This window comes from Triticum urartu, chromosome 3, assembly GCF_003073215.2.
Source record: "Triticum urartu cultivar G1812 chromosome 3, Tu2.1, whole genome shotgun sequence".
NCBI classification, from domain to species: domain Eukaryota; kingdom Viridiplantae; phylum Streptophyta; class Magnoliopsida; order Poales; family Poaceae; genus Triticum; species Triticum urartu.
In genome coordinates, this window is record NC_053024.1 from 487,581,944 (window position 1) to 487,603,558 (window position 21,615).

A 21,615-nucleotide genomic window follows, 5' to 3' on the forward strand; every position below is an offset into this window, starting at 1 on the left:
CACCCAAAGTGTTCCTCCGGCAAACGGGAGTTGCATAATCTCATAGTTATAGGAACATGTATAAGTCATGAAGAAAGCAATAGCAACATACTAAACGATCGGGTGCTAAGCTAATGGAATGGGTCATGTCAACCAGATCATTCAACTAATGATGTGACCTCGTTAATCAAATAACAACACTTTGTTCATGGTCAGGAAACATAACCATCTTTGATTAACGAGCTAGTCAAGTAGAGGCATACTAGTGACACTAAGTTTGTCTATGTATTCACATATGTATCATGTTTCCAGTTAATACAATTCTAGCATGAATAATAAACATTTATCATGATATAAGGAAATAAATAATAACTTTATTATTGCCTCTAGGGCATATTTCCTTCAGTCTCCCACTTGCACTAGAGTCAATAATCTAGATTACACAGTAATGATTCTAACACCCATGGAGCCTTGGTGCTGATCATGTTTTGCTCGTGGAAGAGGCTTAGTCAACGGGTCTGCAATATTCAGATCCGTATGTATCTTGCAAATCTCTATGTCTCCCACCTGGACTAGATCCCTGATGGAATTGAAGCGTCTCTTGATGTGCTTGGTTCTTTGTGAAATCTGGATTCCTTTGCCAAGGCAATTGCACCAGTATAATCACAAAAGATTTTCATTGGACCCGATGCACTAGGTATGACACCTAGATCGGATATGAACTCCTTCATCCAGACTCCCTCGTTCGCTGCTTCCGAAGCAGCTATGTACTCCGCTTCACATGTAGATCCCGCTACGACGCTTTGTTTAGAACTGCACCAACTGACAGCTCCATCGTTTAATGTAAACACGTATCCGGTTTGCGATTTAGAATCGTCCGGATCAGTGTCAAAGCTTGCATCAATGTAACCATTTACGACGAGCTCTTTGTCACCTCCATATACGAGAAGCATATCCTTAGTCCTTTTCAGGTATTTTAGGATGTTCTTGACCGCTGTCCAGTGATCCACTCCTGGATTACTTTGGTACCTCCCTACTAGACTTATAGCAAGGCACACATCGGGTCTGGTACACAGCATTGCATACATGATAGATCCTATTGCTGATGCATAGGGAACATCTTTCATATTCTCTCTATCTTCTGCAGTGGTCGGGCATTGAGTCTTACTCAATTTCACACCTTGTAACACAGGCAAGAATCCTGTAATGCTCCTTTATAATCACCCAGTTACGTTGTGACGTTTGGTAGCACCCAAAGTGTTCCTCCGGCAAACGGGAGTTGCATAATCTCATAGTTATAGGAACATGTATAAGTCATGAAGAAAGCAATAGCAACATACTAAACGATCGGGTGCTAAGCTAATGGAATGGGTCATGTCAACCAGATCATTCAACTAATGATGTGACCTCGTTAATCAAATAACAACACTTTGTTCATGGTCAGGAAACATAACCATCTTTGATTAACGAGCTAGTCAAGTAGAGGCATAATAGTGACACTAAGTTTGTCTATGTATTCACACATGTATCATGTTTCCAGTTAATACAATTCTAGCATGAATAATAAACATTTATCATGATATAAGAAAATAAATAATAACTTTATTATTGCCTCTAGGGCATATTTCCTTCACCAAGAACAAGGGGTGCAGCTACCCTCCCTCCCCCCCTCTTTATATAGGGGCCTTGGGGGGGCGCCGGCCCTAGGAGATGAATCTCCAAGGGGGCGGCGGCCAAGGGGTGGCTTCCCCCCAAGCCAAGTGGGGGGCGCCCCCACCCCTAGGGTTTCCCAACCCTAGGCGCAGGGGAGGCCCAAGGGGGGGGGCGCACCAGCCCACTAGGGGCTGGTTCCCCTCCCAATTCAGTCCATGGGGCCCTCCGGGATAGGTGGCCCCACCCGGTGGACCCCCGGGACCCTTCCGGTGGTCCCGGTACAATACCGGCGACCCTCAAAACCTTCCTGATAGCCGAAACTGGACTTTCTATATATAAATCTTTACCTCTGGACCATTCCGGAACTCCTCGTGACGTCCGGGATCTCATCCGGGACTCCGAACAACTTTCGGGTTACTGCATACTAATATCTCTACAACCATAGCGTCACCGAACCTTAAGTGTGTAGACCATACGGGTTCGGGAGACATGCAGACATGACCGAGACGACTCTCCGGTCAATAACCAACAGCGGGATCTGGATACCCATGTTGGCTCCCACATGCTCCTCGATGATTTCATCGGATGAACCACGATGTTGAGGATTCAATCAATCCGTATACAATTCCCTTTGTCAATCGGTACGTTACTTGCCCGAGACTCGATCGTCGGTATCCCAATACCTCGTTCAATCTCTTTACCGGCAAGTCACTTTACTCGTGCCGTAATGCATGATCCCGTGATCAACCACTTGGTCACATTAAGCTCATTATGATGATGCATTACCGAGTGGGTCCAGAGATACCTCTCCGTCATACGGAGTGACAAATCCCAGTGTCGATTCGTGCCAACCCAACAGACACTTTCGGAGATACCTGTAGTGCATCTTTATAGTCACACAGTTACATTGTGACGTTTGGCACACCCAAGGCACTCCTACGGCATCCGGGAGTTGCACAATCTCATGGTCTAAGGAAATAATACTTGACATTCGAAAAAGCTACAGCAAACGAACTACACGATCTTTGAGCTATGCTTAGGATTGGGTCTTGTCCATCACATCATTTTTCTAATGATGTGATCCCGTTATCAATGACATACAATGTCCATAGTCAGGAAACCATGACTATCTTTTGATCAACGGGCTAGTCAACTAGAGGCTCACTAGGGACGTGTTGTGGTCTATGTATTCACACATGTATTACGATTTCCGGATAACACAATTATAACATGAACAGTAGACAATTATCATGAACAAAGAAATATAATAATAACCATTTTATTATTGCCTCTAGGGCATATTTCCAACATCTTCTTCCTCCTCCTCCCGCTCTTCCTCACACTCGTCCGGCGCTTCGGCGTTGCTCAGCGTCAAGGTCGAGCCCGCGGCGGAGACGCCGCTCGGCCGGCGCATTCGCAGCGCCGGCATCGTCATCAATGAGGGCGGCCGGCGCGCCTCCTCGTCGGCTCCTCCGCGCTTCGTCAAGCCGAAGACGGAGCCGGGCCTGGTGCCGGTGAAGACGGAGCCGGGCCTGGTGCCGGTGAAGACGGAGCCGGGCCTCCCCGTGGTGAAGACGGAGCACGGCGGCGACGTCGAGCTCGACGACGACGCGGCCCTAGAATGGGCGCGCGCGGACTCCCTGAAGATTGCGAGGGAGCGTCAGTGCGCCGCCCTGCGGCGATTCACGCAGCGCTGCCGGGGCCGCGACGAAGGTGGAATTGTCGTCATTGAGGACAACTACGACGCCGCCGCGCCGCCGCCACCAGCCCGCATAGGCGACGCCGGTCAGGGGTCCACCAGGGACGGCCGCGTCAAGGAGGAGAAGTCGGACGACGACGACGACGACGGCGACGGCGACTACTCCGCTTTTAGCCAATTCCTTTTTTAATTATATATATTATGTAATAAAAACCCATGTAATATATGTCGAACTTCCCCGAACTTTGAACTTTGCTATATTTTTTAATTTTTTTGAACGTGCCTGGGGACGGCCCTGAGACCGGCGGCTGGGGACCAACTCACCCCCAGTCTGATTTTTTGCGTCGGCTCACCCCAGGGGGTGATTTTAGGCGCCTTTTGAGGGGCGATGGCTGGAGATGCTCTAAGAAAAAGCCACGATAAAACCACATCGAAACAATCGCAGAAAAAATGTACCCCCAGGCGCGTTCCAGTTCCAGGCCAGTGAAAAGAAAAATAACCCGCACCCCACGTTCTCCACCTCCTCCTCGGACGACCTATCAGATCTACCCCCGAACACGAAGCACCCCGCACTCCCTCTGCCCCGACCAGTCCAGCGCCGCCCTCTCCACCGAATGCCCGAAGGCCGCAGCGACCAGCAGACGCCTCCCTCTCCAACGGATGGCCCTCTCTCTCCCCGACCACGCAGGTGCCTCTCTGTACCCCTATCAAATTCGATACCGCCCCGCCCAGGGACCTTCCGCCATACTCGACTCGCCAGAGCTCGCCTCTTCCTTCGTCCCCTCCTCCCCGGCCCCTATGCTTGTCTCGTGCACTTCGGTCTTCACGATCATGGGCTCATTCATTTTCCGCCCCTTAGCCTCTGCAACAGACGCCCCACACTTTCCTCAGCCCTCGCCCTGTCGCCTCCACCAATCCCCCATGCCACCAGCCAGCGACGCTGTGCTCTCCTCAAGACCTAGCTCATGCCTCCGATGTGTCCGTCATGCTCGACGGTGGAGCATGCCAGGAAAGCGCTCAAACTGAATCACATCACTTGGGCTTCATCCCTGTCCGAAGAGATGAGAGATGGATTCGCTGTCGCCAACCACTAAACCATGATCCTTCGTGGCGAGCGCCTACTTCTCGGAGCCTGCCCTCCCGCGGTCTCACCGCGCAGCCATCCATCGGCTAGGAGCCCCTAGGGGGATGTTGTCGGTGTAGAATGCGTCTCCAACACTGTGGGTTGGGGACCGAGCGATGGGCCGTGGCGGATTCCAGTCAGGGTGTTGCTCGGCTAGCGCAGATGCAAGCTGCAGAAGAATAGAATAATTCGATTTAAGGAAGGCAGGCGTACTATAAACTTCGGTACTGCTAATTACTACCTTCATTTGGTCATATCTGATTCTCTGTTATCCTACACTGTGATCTTAGTTTGATTACCCATGGAATGCGTTATATTCTCTGATGGTATTTATAGCTTTTTTAAACTGGTTGGTGCAGGATTCGTTAACATGAATTCCCAGACGATATTACCATCCAAATCGTGAAGAGCAGCTTGCGCACAAGGTAACCAACCAACCCCAACTTTGATTCTTACTGCGCACGCTTAGAAATCACATGGAATCGGTAAAAATCCTGAGTTCTAAGGGCATCTCCAGCCGCGCCCCCAACAGGGCCCTCCAGACTACTTTTTCGACGCCGGCATCGAAAAAACGGCCCAGTCGCACCCCAGGACGCCGAAAATCGCCGGTTCGAACCTTTTTTCTGCCCGGCGGTCACAGGCCGAACCCGGCGTGCTGGGGAGCAGTTGGGGGCTCCGGCGTTAGGGAAAAGCACGCCTGGCCCACACCGACAGGGGAAAAGTCAAGGTTTTCTTCCCCCGACTCGCCTCGCATCCCCCGCGCCCTCGGCCACCACTAGCTATATCCCGGCGACGGCCGCCGCCCTACTCCGCTAGATAGCCATTCCCCGCCGGAAAATAGCAGCGCTTCGCCGCGGCAGCCCCTCCCACAGCAGCTGGGCGTTTCCGGCCGCCGTTTCCGGCCGCCGTTTCCGGCCGTGGAGGCGCGGTTTAACGGCGGGTACACGCCCACCGAGCGCAAGGTGTTCGGCGTTTTGCCTGCCTCGGCGATGGACTCGGATGAGGAGGAAGAGCTCGCCGCGCTGCTGGAGGAGGAAGCCGTGGCCGACGTCCAGGAACAAGAGCATCTCATGGTGCTCGCCGCCCTCGCCCAGCTGCTGGCGAGCAATGAAAAGCCGCGGCGAGGTGGCTCGGCGCCGGGGCAGATGAAAGCAAAGAACCGGCATCGTCTCCAAGGCTACTGCATGCTCTACTCCGACTACTTCGCCGATGCTCCACTTCATGGCGAGAGAACATTTCGGCGCCGTTATCAGATGAGCCGAAAGCTCTTCCTCAGGATTGTGAATTCCATCCGGGAGTTCGACAACTACTTCAAGTGCAAGATGGATTGCACTGGCGCTCTTGGATTCACCTCCATCCAGAAGTGCACGACAGTGATGAGGATGCTTGCATATGGAGCTCCCAGTGATTCACTCGACGACTATGGGCGCATGGCCGGGTCCACCAGCATAGAGTGTTTCTACAAGTTCTGTCGGGCAGTGGTGGCAGTGTTTGGGCCACAATACTTGAGAACACCCAATGCGGAAGACACTGTTCGGATCCTAGCCCAGAATGCAGCAAGAGTATTTCCTGGGATGCTTGGAAGCATTGACTGCATGCATTGGAAATGGAAGAATTACCCATTTGGTTGGCAGGGGATGTACAAAGGTGCCAAAGGCGGTTGTAGTGTGGTGCTTGAGGCGGTAGCCACACAGGACCTCTGGATTTGGCACTCCTTCTTTGGTATGCCAGGAACTCACAATGACATCAACGTGCTGCAGTGCTCTCCTGTTTTTGCCAAGCTCGTTGAGGGCCATTCTCCTCCGGTGAACTTCGAGATCAATGGGCACCAATACAACAAGGGGTATTATCTAGCTGACGGCATCTATCCGAGATGGTCGACATTTGTGAAGACGATCTCAAACCCTGTGGCAAGAGGCAAGAACGCCTGGTTTGCGAAGCTTCAGGAGGCTTGCAGGAAGGATGTCGAGCGGGCATTTGGTGTGTTCCAATCTCGATTTGTTGTTGTTTGGTACCCCGCTCAGACCTGGTCCAAAGATCAAATGTGGGAGATTATGACTTGCTGTGTCATCTTGCACAACATGATCATCGAGAGCGAGCAAGAAGACCCAGTGTTTGACACTGAACCATACTACAGGCAGGGTCCTCTAGCCGAAGTTGATCACCAGCTACCGGCAACTTGGACTGCCTATCTCAGTATGCGTCAGGAGATCCGAGACCCACAGGTGCATCATCAACTGCAGAAAGATCTGATTGAGCACCTATGGAGGCTCAAGGGGGACGCCGTGTGATGAAATACGAGTTTTTATTTGTTGAACTATATAATTTGTATTGAACTATTTGTTGTTGTACTATTTTGTTAAAGTATTTGATTTTTCTGTGATGAAATATGTGATAAGAAATAATTGTGTTAATAATTAAACGCCGAGACACGGCGAAACCACGCCGAATATGGGCCTATTCTCGCCCATATGGGCCCTTTATTCGCCGAAATTGGGCTGCAAAGTGGGCCAATTTCGACGCCTGGGGGCGACGACTGGGCGCAAAACCGTCCCCAGCGCCGATTGTATCGCCGGCTCGCCTCCAGGGGGCGATTTTTATGCGTCCTGGGGGGGGGCAACGGCTGGAGATGCCCTAATGAAATCTTCTGCAACTCCCACTGGCATCTAAATGCGGCTACATACGGAAGCTGGTGTCGGGGGCCAACGGGTCCAGGGTGACCCACCTCCAGATCATGGGCATGCCTGGTGGCGCCAAGGCGTTTGACCTCGTCATCACGTTCTGCTACGACATCAACTCCGAGATCACCACCGACAACTTCGCCATGCTGCACTGCGTCACCGAGCACCTGGAGATGACCGAGGAGTACAAGCCTGGGAACCTCATCGGCAGGACCGAGGCCTACTTGGAGGAGGTGGCGCTGGTGAGCCTGAGGATGAGGTCACCGCGCTCCGCAGGGCCAGGACCGAGGAGCTCCTCCCGACGTTCGATCGACAAGGTGCAGATCATTAAGGCCAACTTCACCGCACGACCCTATCCTGTCCGGCCCCGTCCGTTTGGGGTAAAACGGACAAACGAGGCGGCCCAGCGCGCGGGAGCAAACGGACTTTTGTCCGTTTTGTGTCCGCTTTCGACCCATCCGTGGCCCAAGTTTGCGCCGCTTTTGGGGTGAAATGGACACCACACGGACGCGCGGGTCGTCTACGCGTGTCCTTCCCCGGCTCGCCCGTCGGTGGCACAGGGCAGGCCTTTTTCTATCCGCCCCCTCCCTCCCTCCGGCCGCACCCCCTCCACTCTTCCCCTCGCTGCCGCCGCTGCCATTGCAGCCGTGCAGTTCGGACGCGAGCTCGCCCAGCCCATTCCCCTCGGCGCCGCCGAGCTATCCAACCACGGCCACCTGGTGTGCGCACCCGCCGGCCGGATTTGGGGCGGATCCGGTCGGTCTTGAGCTCGGCTGGCTGTGGGAGGCCGGGCCGCGCCATGGACTGGCCGGGCACCTCGCCGGAAGGCCCTGGCAGTGGCTCCTTCTCTAGCCGCTCGGATCTGCACCGTCGGTGGTCCGCCGGCAGATACACGAATGGCGGTCTGCTGGGCTCGGTGCTTGCCCAAAAGCTCGCCGGCGCACCGTTGCCACTCATTAAGTGCGACCACTACACAAGGATGGTCGTGCGCCGCGTGTCTACAACGTCGGAACATCCCGGATGGGTGTTCATCAAGTGCTTAAACGACGAGGTATGCGCTTTTTTTAGCTTCGGTCTGTGCTCTAGATTTGACTAGTTGTGCTAACTTCAAATTTTGTTGTGTAGAATGGATGCAAGTTTTGGTATTGGGAAGAAGAGTACATCGATATATTGATAGAGCAAAATTTAGTACATGTTCGTGCACTTTTAGCTAGCATAGAGGCTGTAAATGAGACAAGTGCACTTGTTGCTAGATTAGAGGCTAGACACGAGACTAGGTCTGAGGAAGCAACATCTACTTCTGGCTTGAAGAAGAAAGAAGGATGCCAGATAGAGCCTCCTCCACAGATCAGCAATGAGTGCTCGAGAAGGCCCTAACCCAACTCAAGGGGGCAGTTGTGGAAGTTGACTATCTTCTAAAATGTATTCTTGTTGTTCTTATTTTATTTGGCCTTGCTTTACTAGTCAAAATGTGATGATGTATTGTCATGTATCAAAAATGAATGATAAAAAAAAGTTAAGGACTTGTAAAGAAAAATGCACGCGAACAGGATGCGGTCGAGATGCGTCCGCGCGCTGGGCGTACGACCACCGCATCCCAGGACACGCCCGGACACGACCCTAAATCTCTATCCAAACGGACAGAATCCGGACAAAACGGACGTCCGTTTGGGATCGCGCGGTGAAGTTGGCCTTAGCAGGTGCATCGATGCCATAGCGACCATGACCTGCGGCGATGGCAGTCATGAGGGACTGGACGGTGGCGATGACGGTGTGGGCGCGGTGCCAAGCCGCCAAGCCCATGAATGACTGGCGGGCCGACGAGCTGGACGGTGGGAGTTTAAACCGTACTCTTTGGTATGAACCCCATGCGTAAACTTTGATAGTCCCTGTGACACAATTTCAGTTCTTGGGTAAAATTCAGTTCTTGAAATGTACATTCTGTACATTTTTTTAGTTGAGGAAGAGAGAACTTGGAGATGGTTTGCTTGTTGATTCAACTCACGGGAGAGGATTTTCTATCATGCACGGGACCTCCCGTGCATGCATTCAACCGCCTTGTTTATTACTATATGGGATCACTGACATCACCTATAAGATTTTCTATCTCATCTAGCATACATTCACATGTTATTCTACTCATCGAGTTTCATCCAAAAAAATATATGCATACTGTATGTTGAAATAAAAGTTTGATTTACATTCTGTTTGCATAATTGTGTTTTTTCTAACAAGATCTTTCAAACAAGATTAATATTGAATATATTTTTAGAAAATGTTTTTTACAAGTAAACTACCATGCTCCAAACTTGTTTCATACAAATTTATTAATTTGATGCAAAAATTCAACAATGAGTTATTCAAACAAAACTTTGAACTTTAATAGTGTTTGACAAAGTATCTCATAGTTTTGTGTACTTTTAATAGTGTTTCGGTGTGTTTAAAATTTGATTATTTTTAGAACATGCTGAAACACATTCAAAAGTGGTATAGTTTTAAAGTTCTCCTTGTCATAAACACAAATATGTAAACGGATCATAAATTGTACCTTTGGTTTAAAAGATAAAATAGTTTTAAACTTGGAAATAAAATAACAAAGCATGGGATGGTGAAGCATAGGTTTGCATGTGGTCAGAGAAAGATCTGACAAACTACAAAGAGCATTAATGCGCAACATCGAATCTCCAAGAAAAATGAACGGCCCTCCCATGCACAGGACCTCCCGTGCATGGGAGAAATGTTTTTCTCTTCAACTCACCGCATGTTTGGTGAAATCAAAGGCCTATTTGGCACTGTTCCGTGGGGTTTACTATAGACCTTGAAGCTTTGCTTCTGTTATCTATTAGATATTTTTCTAAACTCTCGACCTGTATTTTTTGTTTGAGCAGGGGCAGTGCAGCGAACACAAGCAAAGAAAATGGTAGAAGGTGAGAAGGACTATCTGTGCGAAGTCTTGTATAATATGCACAGTGAATTGCATATCCATTATCTATCTATTTGATAAGTATTGACATGTAGTAAGACATGTCTAATCTGAATTTTGATATATAGAAGGCATGATAGTCTGTATGTTCAATTTTTGATTGTATGTTGAATTCTCGTGCTCTAGATCCGCCTCCACCGACATCACACACTCATCCTTGATCTCCCACCAGCGATGCCCCGAGGTCATTGACACATGCAACCAAGTGATTCCAACGACGTCGAGGAGGTTGTGGGTGAGAGCTCCTGTTCTCCTGGGGAGAGCATGTTGGCGTGTTCGAGGTGTCCAAGAAGAAGGGAGGAGGCACTCATGTGGGCTGCTCTAGGAAATACACCAGATTGAGCGAGGTTAGATTAAAGCTTCTTAATTCTTCACTAGAATTCTTTGGAGTTGGAAGAAGTGCGCGCATATGGAAGAAGGTACTGCAAGCCGGGGGCACATAGGAAGACCGGACAGAGAAACAGTGAAGGAAGATGCAGACCATCATCAAACTTTATCTATTTGTGTTTCGGATGCGACTTGCATGTGGTCAAAGACATGATGATCACCAAGAATGGAGGGAAGTGGGAGAAAAACATCAGAGTTTGTGAACAAATTTTGAAAGAAAGACCAATTGGTTCAATACTTTGTCCGAAAACTTCACTCTATGACTTTGTAAATAAATGATACGGCATTCAATATGCACTTGGATTATTTTTCACATGTCTCTGGTTAAAATTCCATTTGGTGGGCAAGCATGTACTAATAGAACTCTCTTCAGTTTCTGTATATCATTATCAGATTTCGATAAGAATGCATGCATCTTTTGTTTTCATCTTCCAAAACCAGTATGTTTATGGGTTTATGCAACACTTGCTTTGACCAGACAATGACAATACGTTCAGCTCAAGAAAATCACAGGAATCATTTATTTGAATGGCATGGTAGTCTAAATTCCAAATACTTGAAAAAATGCACCTACATATGAGCCTAACCAATCCATAAAATAACAAATTACAAGTAAGAGCTATCTTATCATCATTGTGAAACAATATGAAATAAAATAGTGGGATGAAACCGAAGCTAGAGCAAGTAGTAGACCAAGATAAAAGTGGCAGAGGAAGAGCAAAGTTTGTCTTGTTGGGGTAAGATAAATAAGATGTGCGCCGAGAAAAATTTGAACCAACGAAAAAAGAGATGGAGCTGCCAGGACAAATACAACCAGTGCAACATTGTTATGTTGTCCTGTGGCAACGCACAAGTATTTAGCTAGTAAGAGTTAAATACACTACAGGTGTCCTAACTTGTTCGGCGCGGTCAGTTTGATGCCTAAACTTGAAAAATACACAAAAGTGATGTCGTAATTTGTCTGGGCGTTCAAATACGGTATCTTTGGACGTATGCCACTGTATCAAGTGCTCATGTGGCATGCCAGTGCGTCTTTGGGCCACATGTCATGTGGTTGCAGGCGCTCGACGCGCGTTATGAGCTATATGTGTAGTTTTTTTTACAAGAATGCCCCTGAATTTTAATTAATTCTCACAAAAATACCCCTTGATTTTAATTTTAATACTCGCAAAAAATACCAGGAAGCGAGCGTGCATGGAATTCGAACTAGGCGGCAACACTCTGGTTTGCGCTTAATTTTCAGCAAGCAGTTTATATAGATGATTGCACGTGCCGCTCTGCATTTGCTTTTACCGGAGTAATTTTCTTTTTATTTATTTCCAAGTTACTATGTTGTTTTTCTTCGAGTGAAGTTTCTGTTTAGTTTCCATGATACATAAATCTTTTCATATATAAAATAATTATAAGTATGAAATTATTGTTTATTTCATACCTCTATTCTATTTTCATTATTGTGTACTTTGAAGAGATAGACATTCTAAAATTGATGTGGATTTAAAAAGTTGAACGTATATTAAAAGCACGGTGAGTATTTTTTGAAATACACGTTCATGTTCATGTTTATTTTTAGTTTTCATATTATTTTAGAAAATGCTCACCATGTTTTTTGAAAATGTTGAATGCGTATTAAAAAACTATTGTGTAATATTATTCTTAAATTTCTACAAACACGCTTAACATGTTAGTACATTTCTAGAATTTATTATTGTCACACAATAATATTTAATGCACGTTGAACAGTTTTTAAAATACAATATTGTCAATTTTAAATAATTGTGTATTTTAAAATAGGATGAAGATACACAATAATTGTTCGTGCTTATGGTCCTCAATGAAGATGCATAAATTTACACAATAACTTTTAATATACGTTCAACTCTTTATGTCCACATAAATTTTAGAAAAAAAATCATGTTTATCTCTTCAAGGTACATAATAATGAAAATAGAATAAAGATATAAAATAAATAATAATTGCATATTGATAATTATTTTATTTTATTCACATGGAAAAAATTATGTATCATAAAAATTAAGCAGAAACTTCATTCGAAAGAAAAACAAAGCAGCACTTCAAAAAAAAAACTGTAGAGAACATATGCAAAGCGATACATGGAATCGTCCATATAATAAGTAGTTCGAAATCCCTCCATGCCAACTTGTGATTATATTTTTATGACAATTAATTATCCCTAAAAAACCCAGTGTGCGTCCAATGCCCGTAACGATTTTTTTTCGAGAATTAACTTAAGTCTAAGGGCATTTCTATAAAAACATACTACACGCACAGCTCACAACGCACCCGCAGCCACTGACATGTGGCCCAAAGACACACTGGCATGCCACATAGGTACTTGATACGGCGTCCAAAGACACCGTATTTGAACACTCAAACAAGTTACGGCATTATTTTTGTGTATTTTTTAAGTTTAGGCACCAAACTGATTGTGTTGGACAAGTTAGGGCACCTGCGGTGTATTTAAATCTTAGCTTAACCTTTCAGTTAGGAGCAGTGCTATAGGGACGATATATTTTCACCCGACATCTGGATGATATCAAATTGTCTGTTAGATTGCATCTTTTCACAAATCAGTACCGTTCAAGATGGACATTGTCTATGCACCGTCGTGTGTGGAGCAGTTTCGTTCAGTTGGGCGAATGTGATGTACTGGACATCTAGAATTTTATTTTACTTTTACGGGAAAGTGCATATTAGAATTTTGCAATCTGAAATATTGCACCGAAAGTATTAAGTTCAGTTGGGCGAATGTGATGTACTGAACATCTAGAATTTTATTTTACTTTTGCGGGAAAGTACATATTAGAATTTTGCAATCTGAAATATTGCACCAAAAGTACTAAGAATCCAACAAAACATACTTCATGTGATCACAAATATAAGACATTTTAGATATTTTAGAATGGACTACATACAAGTTAAAATGGGTGAACAAACACATCAAAAGAAGTCTACATACATCGGCGGGGTTCTATGGGACCTTAGCACGACGACTTCTCGACTGTCTACTACAACAACTTGTGTCTGACTCCGGCGATGGAGGTGCGATGATGGTAGCGCGCCTTCGGCTTGCTTCAGTGCTTTTAGTCATCGCTATGTGGTCTATGAATCTAGATGTATTTTTTATTTTTTTATGGTGTTCGTTGTACTGTCTGTTGGGGAACGTAGCAATAATTCAAAATTTTCTACGTATCACCAAGATCAATCTATGGAGTCATCTAGCAACGAGGGAGGAGTGGATCTACATACCCTTGTAGATCGCGCACGGAAGCGTTCAAGAGAACGGGGTTGATGGAGTCGTGCTCGTCGTGATCCAAATCACCGATGATCCTAGCGCCGAACGGACGGCACCTCCGCGTTCAACACACGTACAGCCCGGTGACGTCTCCCATGCCTTGATCCAGCAAGGAGAGAGGGAGAGGTTGAGGAAGACTCGATCCAGCAGCAGCACAACGGCGTGGTGGTGATGGAGGAGCGTGGCTATCCTGCAGGGCTTCGCCAAGCACCGCGAGAGACGAGGAGAAAGAGAGGTAGGGCTGCACCAACAGGGAAAGATCAGATCGTGTGTTGGGCAGCCCCTAGGCCTCACTATATATAGGAGGAGGGGAGGAGGGTGCGCCCCCTCTAGGGTTCCCACCCCTAGAGGGGCGGCAGCCCTAGATGGGATTGGGGGGCGGCCAAGGGGAGAGGGGGGCGCCCCCTAGGGTGGGCCTTAGGCCCATCTGAGCCTAGGGTTTCCCCTTCTCCTCCTTTGCTGCACCTTGGGCCTTCTGGGAGGCGCACCAGCCCACTCAGGGGCTGGTCCCTCACCACTCTTGGTCCATGCAAACCTCCGGGGCTGGTGGCCCCACTTGGTGGACCCCCGGGACCCTCCCGGTGGTCCCGGTACGTTACCGATAAACCCCGAAACTTTTCCGGCGACCAAAACAGGACTTCCCATATATAAATTTTTATCGCCAGACCATTCCGGAACTCCTCGTGACGTCCGGGATCTCATCCGGGACTCCGAACAACATTCGGGTTACCGCATACTAATATCTCTATAACCCTAGCGTCATCGAACCTTAAGTGTGTAGACCCTACGGGTTCGGGAGACATGCAGACATGACCGAGATGACTCTCCGGTCAATAACCAACAGCGGGATCTGGATACCCATGTTGGCTCCCACATGTTCCACGATGATCTCATCGGATGAACCACGATGTCAAGGACTTAATCAATCCCGTATACAATTCCCTTTGTCTAGCGGTACGATACTTGCCCGAGATTCGATCGTCGGTATCCCGATACCTTGTTCAATCTCGTTACCGGCAAGTCTCTTTACTCGTTCCGTAACACATCATCCCGTGATCAACTCCTTGATCACATTGTGCACATTATGATGATGTCCTACCGAGTGGGCCCAGAGATATCTCTCCGTCACACGGAGTGACAAATCCCAGTCTCGATTCGTGCCAACCCAACAGACACTTTCGGAGATACCCGTAGTGCACCTTTATAGTCACCCAGTTACGTCGTGACGTTTGGCACACCCAAAGCACTCCTACGGTATCCGGGAGTTGCACAATCTCATGGTCTAAGGAAATGATACTTGACATTAGAAAAGCTTTAGCATACGAACTACACGATCTAGTGCTATGCTTAGGATTGGGTCTTGTCCATCACATCATTCTCCTAATGATGTGATCCCGTTATCAACGACATCCAATGTCCATGGTCAGGAAACCGTAACCATCTATTGATCAACGAGCTAGTCAACTAGAGGCTTACTAGGGACATGGTGTTGTCTATGTATCCACACATGTATCTGAGTTTCCTATCAATACAATTCTAGCATGGATAATAAACGATTATCATGAATAAGGAAATATAATAATAATCAATTTATTATTGCCTCCAGGGCATATTTCCAACACTGTCATGATTGAAGATGAATAGATCGGAAGCTTTCTCGCAAAATTAAAATAAAAAATTAAAACTGCATTTCTAGAGCACAGATGTTAAAAGACATGTCTTACCGCACAACAGGGCAATGTAGTGAATAAAAAGGCATAAAGCCATATTTCTGGCTATTTAATAATACTTTTAAATTTTATGCATTTTTCACATTCCTTGATTACAAGGTTTCTTATTTTGAGAATCACTTTTACCTTCTCTAAGGACCCATCTACAAAATTCAAAAGGTTTTATATTTCTTTTTCAAATCTTGTTTTTACAAAAAAAAAGTGGTTTTCAATAACCTCTTTGGAATATTCACCTACCCACCCACCTGTGTCCCTTCGTGTCCGGAGCATTACCACACGCGCACCGGGGAGCTGCCCATGCAGGATGTAGCCGCCGGGGGCGCCGCCCCTCCCCGCCCAACACGTCCGGTCGCTTTCGTCATCCTCCTCCCGCCGCGGCGCCGTTCCAGGTGGGCACCACCATTGACAAGCCGAGGCTGCCGTCGGTGGCGCCCGCGTGATGGATCCAGGTCGTGGGTGTGTTGGGGAGCCGTGGCCTCTCCATGGCGCTCCACCTCGGTCCCCGTTGGCACGAGCAAGGGCAAGGCACTGCCAAGATCCTCTCAAGAGACCTCTCCTACCCCCGTGGTTCCTGGCAGTGCTTGTTGTGTCAGGCAACATTTTTTCTCCAACGATGAAGGGGCTAGGACATGTCCGTTTCAAATGAGGTAGCACCGTTGGGTGCACCATCCGTGTCCACATGTCCGTTTGACGACTTAGATGGACAAAAAACGAACAGATTTCGTGTTTATTTGGGTCTCCCACTTGGAGTTGCCCCAATGTGTGTTTTTTTAACACAATACAATCAAAGTCGCTCACATATGCTCCTTCGTAGGAACGCACGCACGCACACTTTTGAGAGACCAAGTCGACATAACATCTTAAAATTTTACGAAGTCACCATAGACGCCTTGTAGTTGAGGGAAACATTTCCTTTCACTGAACGAACATTGCCGGAAGCCTAAAATACGTTTAAAAATAATGCAAGCACTAATGTCAAGTTTAGGACTTGAACTCTGGTCGAGGAAATTGCACAAACCATCACTTGTTGGGGCTAGTGTTGCATAAAACACCTACTATACAGGTTTGTTACGACGAACACCACATATTGGTGTAATACATTGTAAATAGGTCTAATCTAGTGTTTAGATGCATTGACATAATTCTAGATAGATAGGTCCCGATTGTAAGGGCAATTTCAACCGGCCGATCCAAACAAACATGATTTTTGTTTGTTTTGGTCAGCCAAGCAGACGCCTGTCGAATTTTTATTTAGATCGGTCAATGCGCCCACTTTGACTGACACATTTGTCCGCGTGGTCTTAAATAAATAAATAGGCACACAAAATATTTAAATTTAAAACATAATTAAACATTAAAATCTTCAAGCAAAATCCACTTCAAACATAATTAAACATAAAACATAATAAAAACAAAAAGCCTCCCAGCCATCCTTGCCCATAGCCCTAAGTGTCATCCTCGTCGTTGGAGCGGGTGAGGTCAAGGAACTCCAGCGGCTGCGCCCAGGGGAACACCGTCTGGTAGGCTGCCAGCGTGGCCTCCTCCGACGGGGCCGCCTGGCTCCGGGCGCCTCCTCCTCTTGCTCCCGCCGCTCCTCCTCCTCCTACTCGCGCAACCAGCGCTGTCGGTGCTCCTCCTCCCCGTGCTCGCGTTGCATGCGGTGCTCCCCATCGGCCCGCTCCTCCTCTAGCGCAATGCCACTGCTCAAGTTAGGCTACTTGCTCCTCCTCCGACGCTCGAGCCACGCCCGCGGCGTGCTGACCCTCCCGCACGACGCCCTGCCACCGCGTAAGTCCCGGTGGCTGCGGGCGGAGCCGCCACGGGCGCATACAATGACGGTGGTAGTGAAGGATAGACGCAATCGCCGGCCGCGGAGAGCTAGAGCTCCTCCTCCGAACCAGGTGTATGAGACTAGTCATTATTATTTTGTGATGACCACTACTTGGATGTAGTGGCCACATAGAAACTACTTGGATGCTAAAATCTAATGGCAACAATATCTACCATGTTTTTGGTGCTAGTGATCACATGCCGAACTTGTTTCATTCAAAGTTTTGTTCAAAATTTAATAATTTCAGAAAATGTGAAAAATTTGACATTACCATTTAAGGAAAGTTTTACCCCATTTAGACCAATGGTTTGCTAGAATATGGAAGTTTTAGTTAGCTCATACTATTTTTTATTCAAATTTTGACATTTTCAGTAAAATGTGAAATAATTCCTGTAAATATTACATGTATTCAATATTAATTTGGGAAAGTTACGGCTCAATTGGACCACATGTTTGGGAAGATAATGACAGTCTAATATGTTGGCTTTTGTGGCTTTTTTTATTGCCACATGTGCACTTACAAGCGGTACCTATCTGTCTGGAATTATATCAATGTGTCTAAACACTAGATTATACCTATTTGCAATGTATTATACCAATATGTGGTGTTTTTTGCAACAAACCTGTATAGTAGGTGTTTTGTGCAATATTAGCCTCAATAAGTGATGGTTTGTGTAATTCCCTCACTCTGGTCGGATGGGATACCGCTTTTCCTCCTAATCATCGTCTCATGTCTTTGACCCCCAATTTTTCGTTGTGCACATCTCGCCGCCAAAGAAAAATAAAAGTCTTGCACATCGAAAAGACCGAAAGAGGCACCGATCGAGCCAGAACGGGCTGGGTGCCTGGGCCCCCGGCGTTACGTCTGATGGCGGCGGCTCGACCCGCCGCTACCCGCGAACACGTGATGACACCACGTCCGTTTCCTCCGTAACCCCCGCACCCGACGGGGCGAGAGAGAGAAGGGGAGGAAGGCGCCACACCCATCAGGCGCGCGACACACCAGAGGCGAGGGAGGCACAGACGTCCGACGCGCACGTAATTCTGGAAGGAGCCCCGCAGACGAAATCCCAAGGCAGCAGGGGTAGAAAAGAAGAAATTCTCGGAACAAACTGGCCTTTCCCCGTTTTAAAAATCCCACCTTTCTTTCTCCCTAGTCCTCATCCCCCCGTCTCGCTTCCTTCCGCCCCCTTCTTTCCCTCCCTCCCTCCATCCTCTCCTCCCCGACGCGCTACCCGGCTGCCCCTCCCTCCTATGGTCTCCATGGCCGCCGCAGCAGACGACGACCACGACCGCCGCCGCATCGCCAACCTCTCGCCGTCTCCCTCGGACGCCCCGGCTCCCGCGCAGCCGCACCGCAGGCGGCTCCACAGCTTCTCCTTCCCCACGCTCAGCTGGGGCACCCACCGCCTCCTCCGGTGCTCCAAGGACCCCGCCTCGGCGCCTCCGCCTCCGCCTCCGCACACCCCGTCCCCGGACAAGGAGATGGCCCGCCGCTCCACGGATGGCGGTGCCGGAGGCGGTTCGCCCCAGCGCCCCCCTCAGCGGCCCTGGAACCTCCGCACCCGCCGCTCGGCCACTGCCGCGCCCGGTGCGGTCGGGCCGGAGGCCGCGGCCGATGCTGCGGCGGAGCATGCGCCAGCGCGGCCTGCGCAGAAGCGGGGGTTTTCCATCGTGCTGTCCAAGGAGGAGATCGCCCAGGACTTTGCCTTCTTCCGCGGCACGCGACCCCCGCGCCGGCCCAAGAAGCGCTCTCGCCCGATGCAGCGCCAGCTCGACGTAAGGATCGGACCTGCGTTTGTAATTCTCAAGTTTTCGGTGTTTGAATTTGGCGTCTTATTGGAGTTTTTTTTGTTCTTGTTGGAATTGCAGTCGCTGTGCCCTGGATTGTCCCTAGTGGATTTGACGCCGGACTCGTACAAGATCGAGGAGGTAAGGAACAAGGGATCGTTTAATTTGTTGTTGCGATTCAGTCCTTTTCTTTGATTTGGCTCTGAAGATGCGCCTGTGTTCTTGCAGAGGTGAATGCTGATATGGCGGAGATTCAAATGGGAAGGGATTCAGATGTGGTCATCTCTTTTGTTCTCCGATGTTCTGATCGCGTTTCTTTCTTATGTGAATGGCTAAACATCTCTGCTTCATAACTCAGAACTGTGTTATGGTGGAACATTTTAGATGAAGTTCAGTGTAGTATCTCTTTAGATGATGTGTTGCCATGGAGTTGGTGAGTAGTTTAAAGTTAAGGAATTTGGTTATTGGGCTTGTAGGATTTCTAATTGTACCAAGGTTATGATCCTTAGTGGGGTGTAATTGTCCTGTTATGTACATGGGTAATGATCTATGAAGGTCTCTTTATATGAAAATGCAGGAAACAGTTCAATTTTGCTTCGTTGTAGCGTTGAGGTGTTTTAAGTGTTCTTGTGCATTGATCACATTTCTTTTCTTCCGTGATTCGTAAAAATGTCATTCTCTTCTGTCGATATGTTGGGATGTACGGAGTAGTTTCTAAGTATATAGGTAAAGTAAAGGAATTTGGTTGTTGGACCTGTTGCATTGCTAAAATTGTATGAAGGTTATGAACTTATGATCCTTAGGTGGGGTGTAATTGTCCTGTTATTTACATGGGCTTTAATCCGTGAAGGTTTCCTATATGAAATTATAGGAGAACAGTTTAGTTCTGCTTCTTATTGTAGCTCTGAGGTGTCGAAGTACTCTTGTGCAAGTCGCTAGGTCTGCATTTGCTTGTTGTGATTGCATACTTTCCGAATCGGCTTAGCAAACATAAATTAATAGTTGCACTGTATATTTGCATAGCATGGAAAGAAGATGCTTTGACTGTACTCTGATAGGTTATACATGTTTTAATAAAATGATTTGATGTTGTGTAACATAACTTGGAGTATCCATAATGGAAGATCATTTATATGCATGGCATGGCCATCTCCTAGTTTTGCGCAAAATTGGCGGGTAAGTAAAATTATCAAAGGTAACGACTATCTTTTAAGCTTGTTTTATTATCTCTCTGACATTTGTTGTGGAGCTTTAGTTACCTCCTTTTTACCTGATATTCACTCCATTTTATTACCGAATTTGGTACTCCCTCCGATCCAAATTAATTGACGGAGCTTTAGTATTGCCTCGATATCTTGATTCCGCTGTCTGTTGCATTTGTAGCGCGTGCTTGGTTCAATGCCAATATTTGGCATGCCATGTTTAAAGGAATTTGATTGGCCAACAAAATTTTGTGGTAACCTTTAGCCAAGTTGTCAATGTTGTCAAGTTCTGGTTTTGCCAAATATTGGCTAGCCGACTTCTAGTAATAAATCAAGCATGCCCCTAGCGACGTAATTGCATGCACTTCATTTTCTTGTTTTTAACACTATAACCCTAGGTTGACGGATTGTTGCGTATAATGGGCTATTCATCTTGGTAGTTCAGTTATAGTAGTACCTCATGGATGAAGCAACAAAAGTGTAGGCCATATACATTTTTATCAGGAGATAAAAGCAACATGAATTGGTGAACCTCCATCTGAGCCCCAATTTACAGTTTGGTCTCTTTAGAATTATTTTTTTAAATCAATTGATATCCCTGGACATTCTAAAACAGTCTGGCTGCTAGGCAAGTGAGCACAACTCAATGCTCTTGGTGTATTGAAGTTGCACCCCCTACTTGAGCAGATCGATTAACTTCTCCCCGGAAGGGTTTTGTAGCTCTGCGCTACATCAGTTTCTTTTACCACATACTTACTGAAGTATAGCTTTGGTTAGATTTGTGGATATCATTGGTGGAAAGGGAGATACATATGTTTTCTGAGGTTTTGTAATCCATTCTTTGACTAACTAAGCATATGGTGTGAGCTTGAAGATTTGTAATCCCTATCTTACATATATTTCTCATTCTCATCTGGTCTGTTTTTTCAAGGGTCATCTGGTCTGTTACACTCAACCAGAATTGATCTGTAGGCGCTGGGTTGAGGATATGCTTTTTTAATGCTCAGTATTGTAGTCTAGGATGGAGCTTGTCTGTTCCTACCGGAGGCCCCCCTGCCAGTGTGTGCCACGGTCTGCTGCTTGGGTCAACCGCCCCAAACAAAGGTCTCTCATCTAGTCTTGCTCTCTTTATTTCTGACTTGTCTTACTAGGTTCTTGCCTGACTTGTGAATTTTTCAAAGGATCTGTTGTCTACTTCATCCTAAGAGGCTAAAAATATTCAAGTTAACTGGGAAACAAAGGA

General features: G+C 47.2%; 1 protein-coding gene and 1 long non-coding RNA gene across 3 annotated transcripts; both read left to right on the plus strand.

The window, feature by feature from the left end:
* The first annotated feature begins 3,866 nt into the window (after positions 1-3,866).
* On the plus strand, positions 3,867-10,740 carry LOC125544513. 2 transcript variants are annotated; one of them, XR_007299528.1, is made up of 4 exons: positions 3,867-4,678; positions 4,814-4,879; positions 10,024-10,062; positions 10,245-10,740. It is a non-coding gene; the product is annotated as an uncharacterized LOC125544513 (long non-coding RNA). The 2 variants fall into 2 exon arrangements; XR_007299527.1 differs by having other exon boundaries at positions 3,867-4,879.
* Positions 10,741-18,525: 7,785 nt separating this feature from the next.
* LOC125544514 (formin-like protein 15) lies at positions 18,526-19,767 on the plus strand. Its single transcript, XM_048708236.1, has 3 exons — positions 18,526-19,158; positions 19,252-19,311; positions 19,399-19,767. Exons 1-3 carry the CDS (start codon positions 18,634-18,636, stop codon positions 19,402-19,404), a joined length of 591 nt encoding a protein of 196 aa, XP_048564193.1. The 5' UTR covers positions 18,526-18,633; the 3' UTR covers positions 19,405-19,767.
* The last annotated feature ends 1,848 nt before the right edge of the window (positions 19,768-21,615 follow it).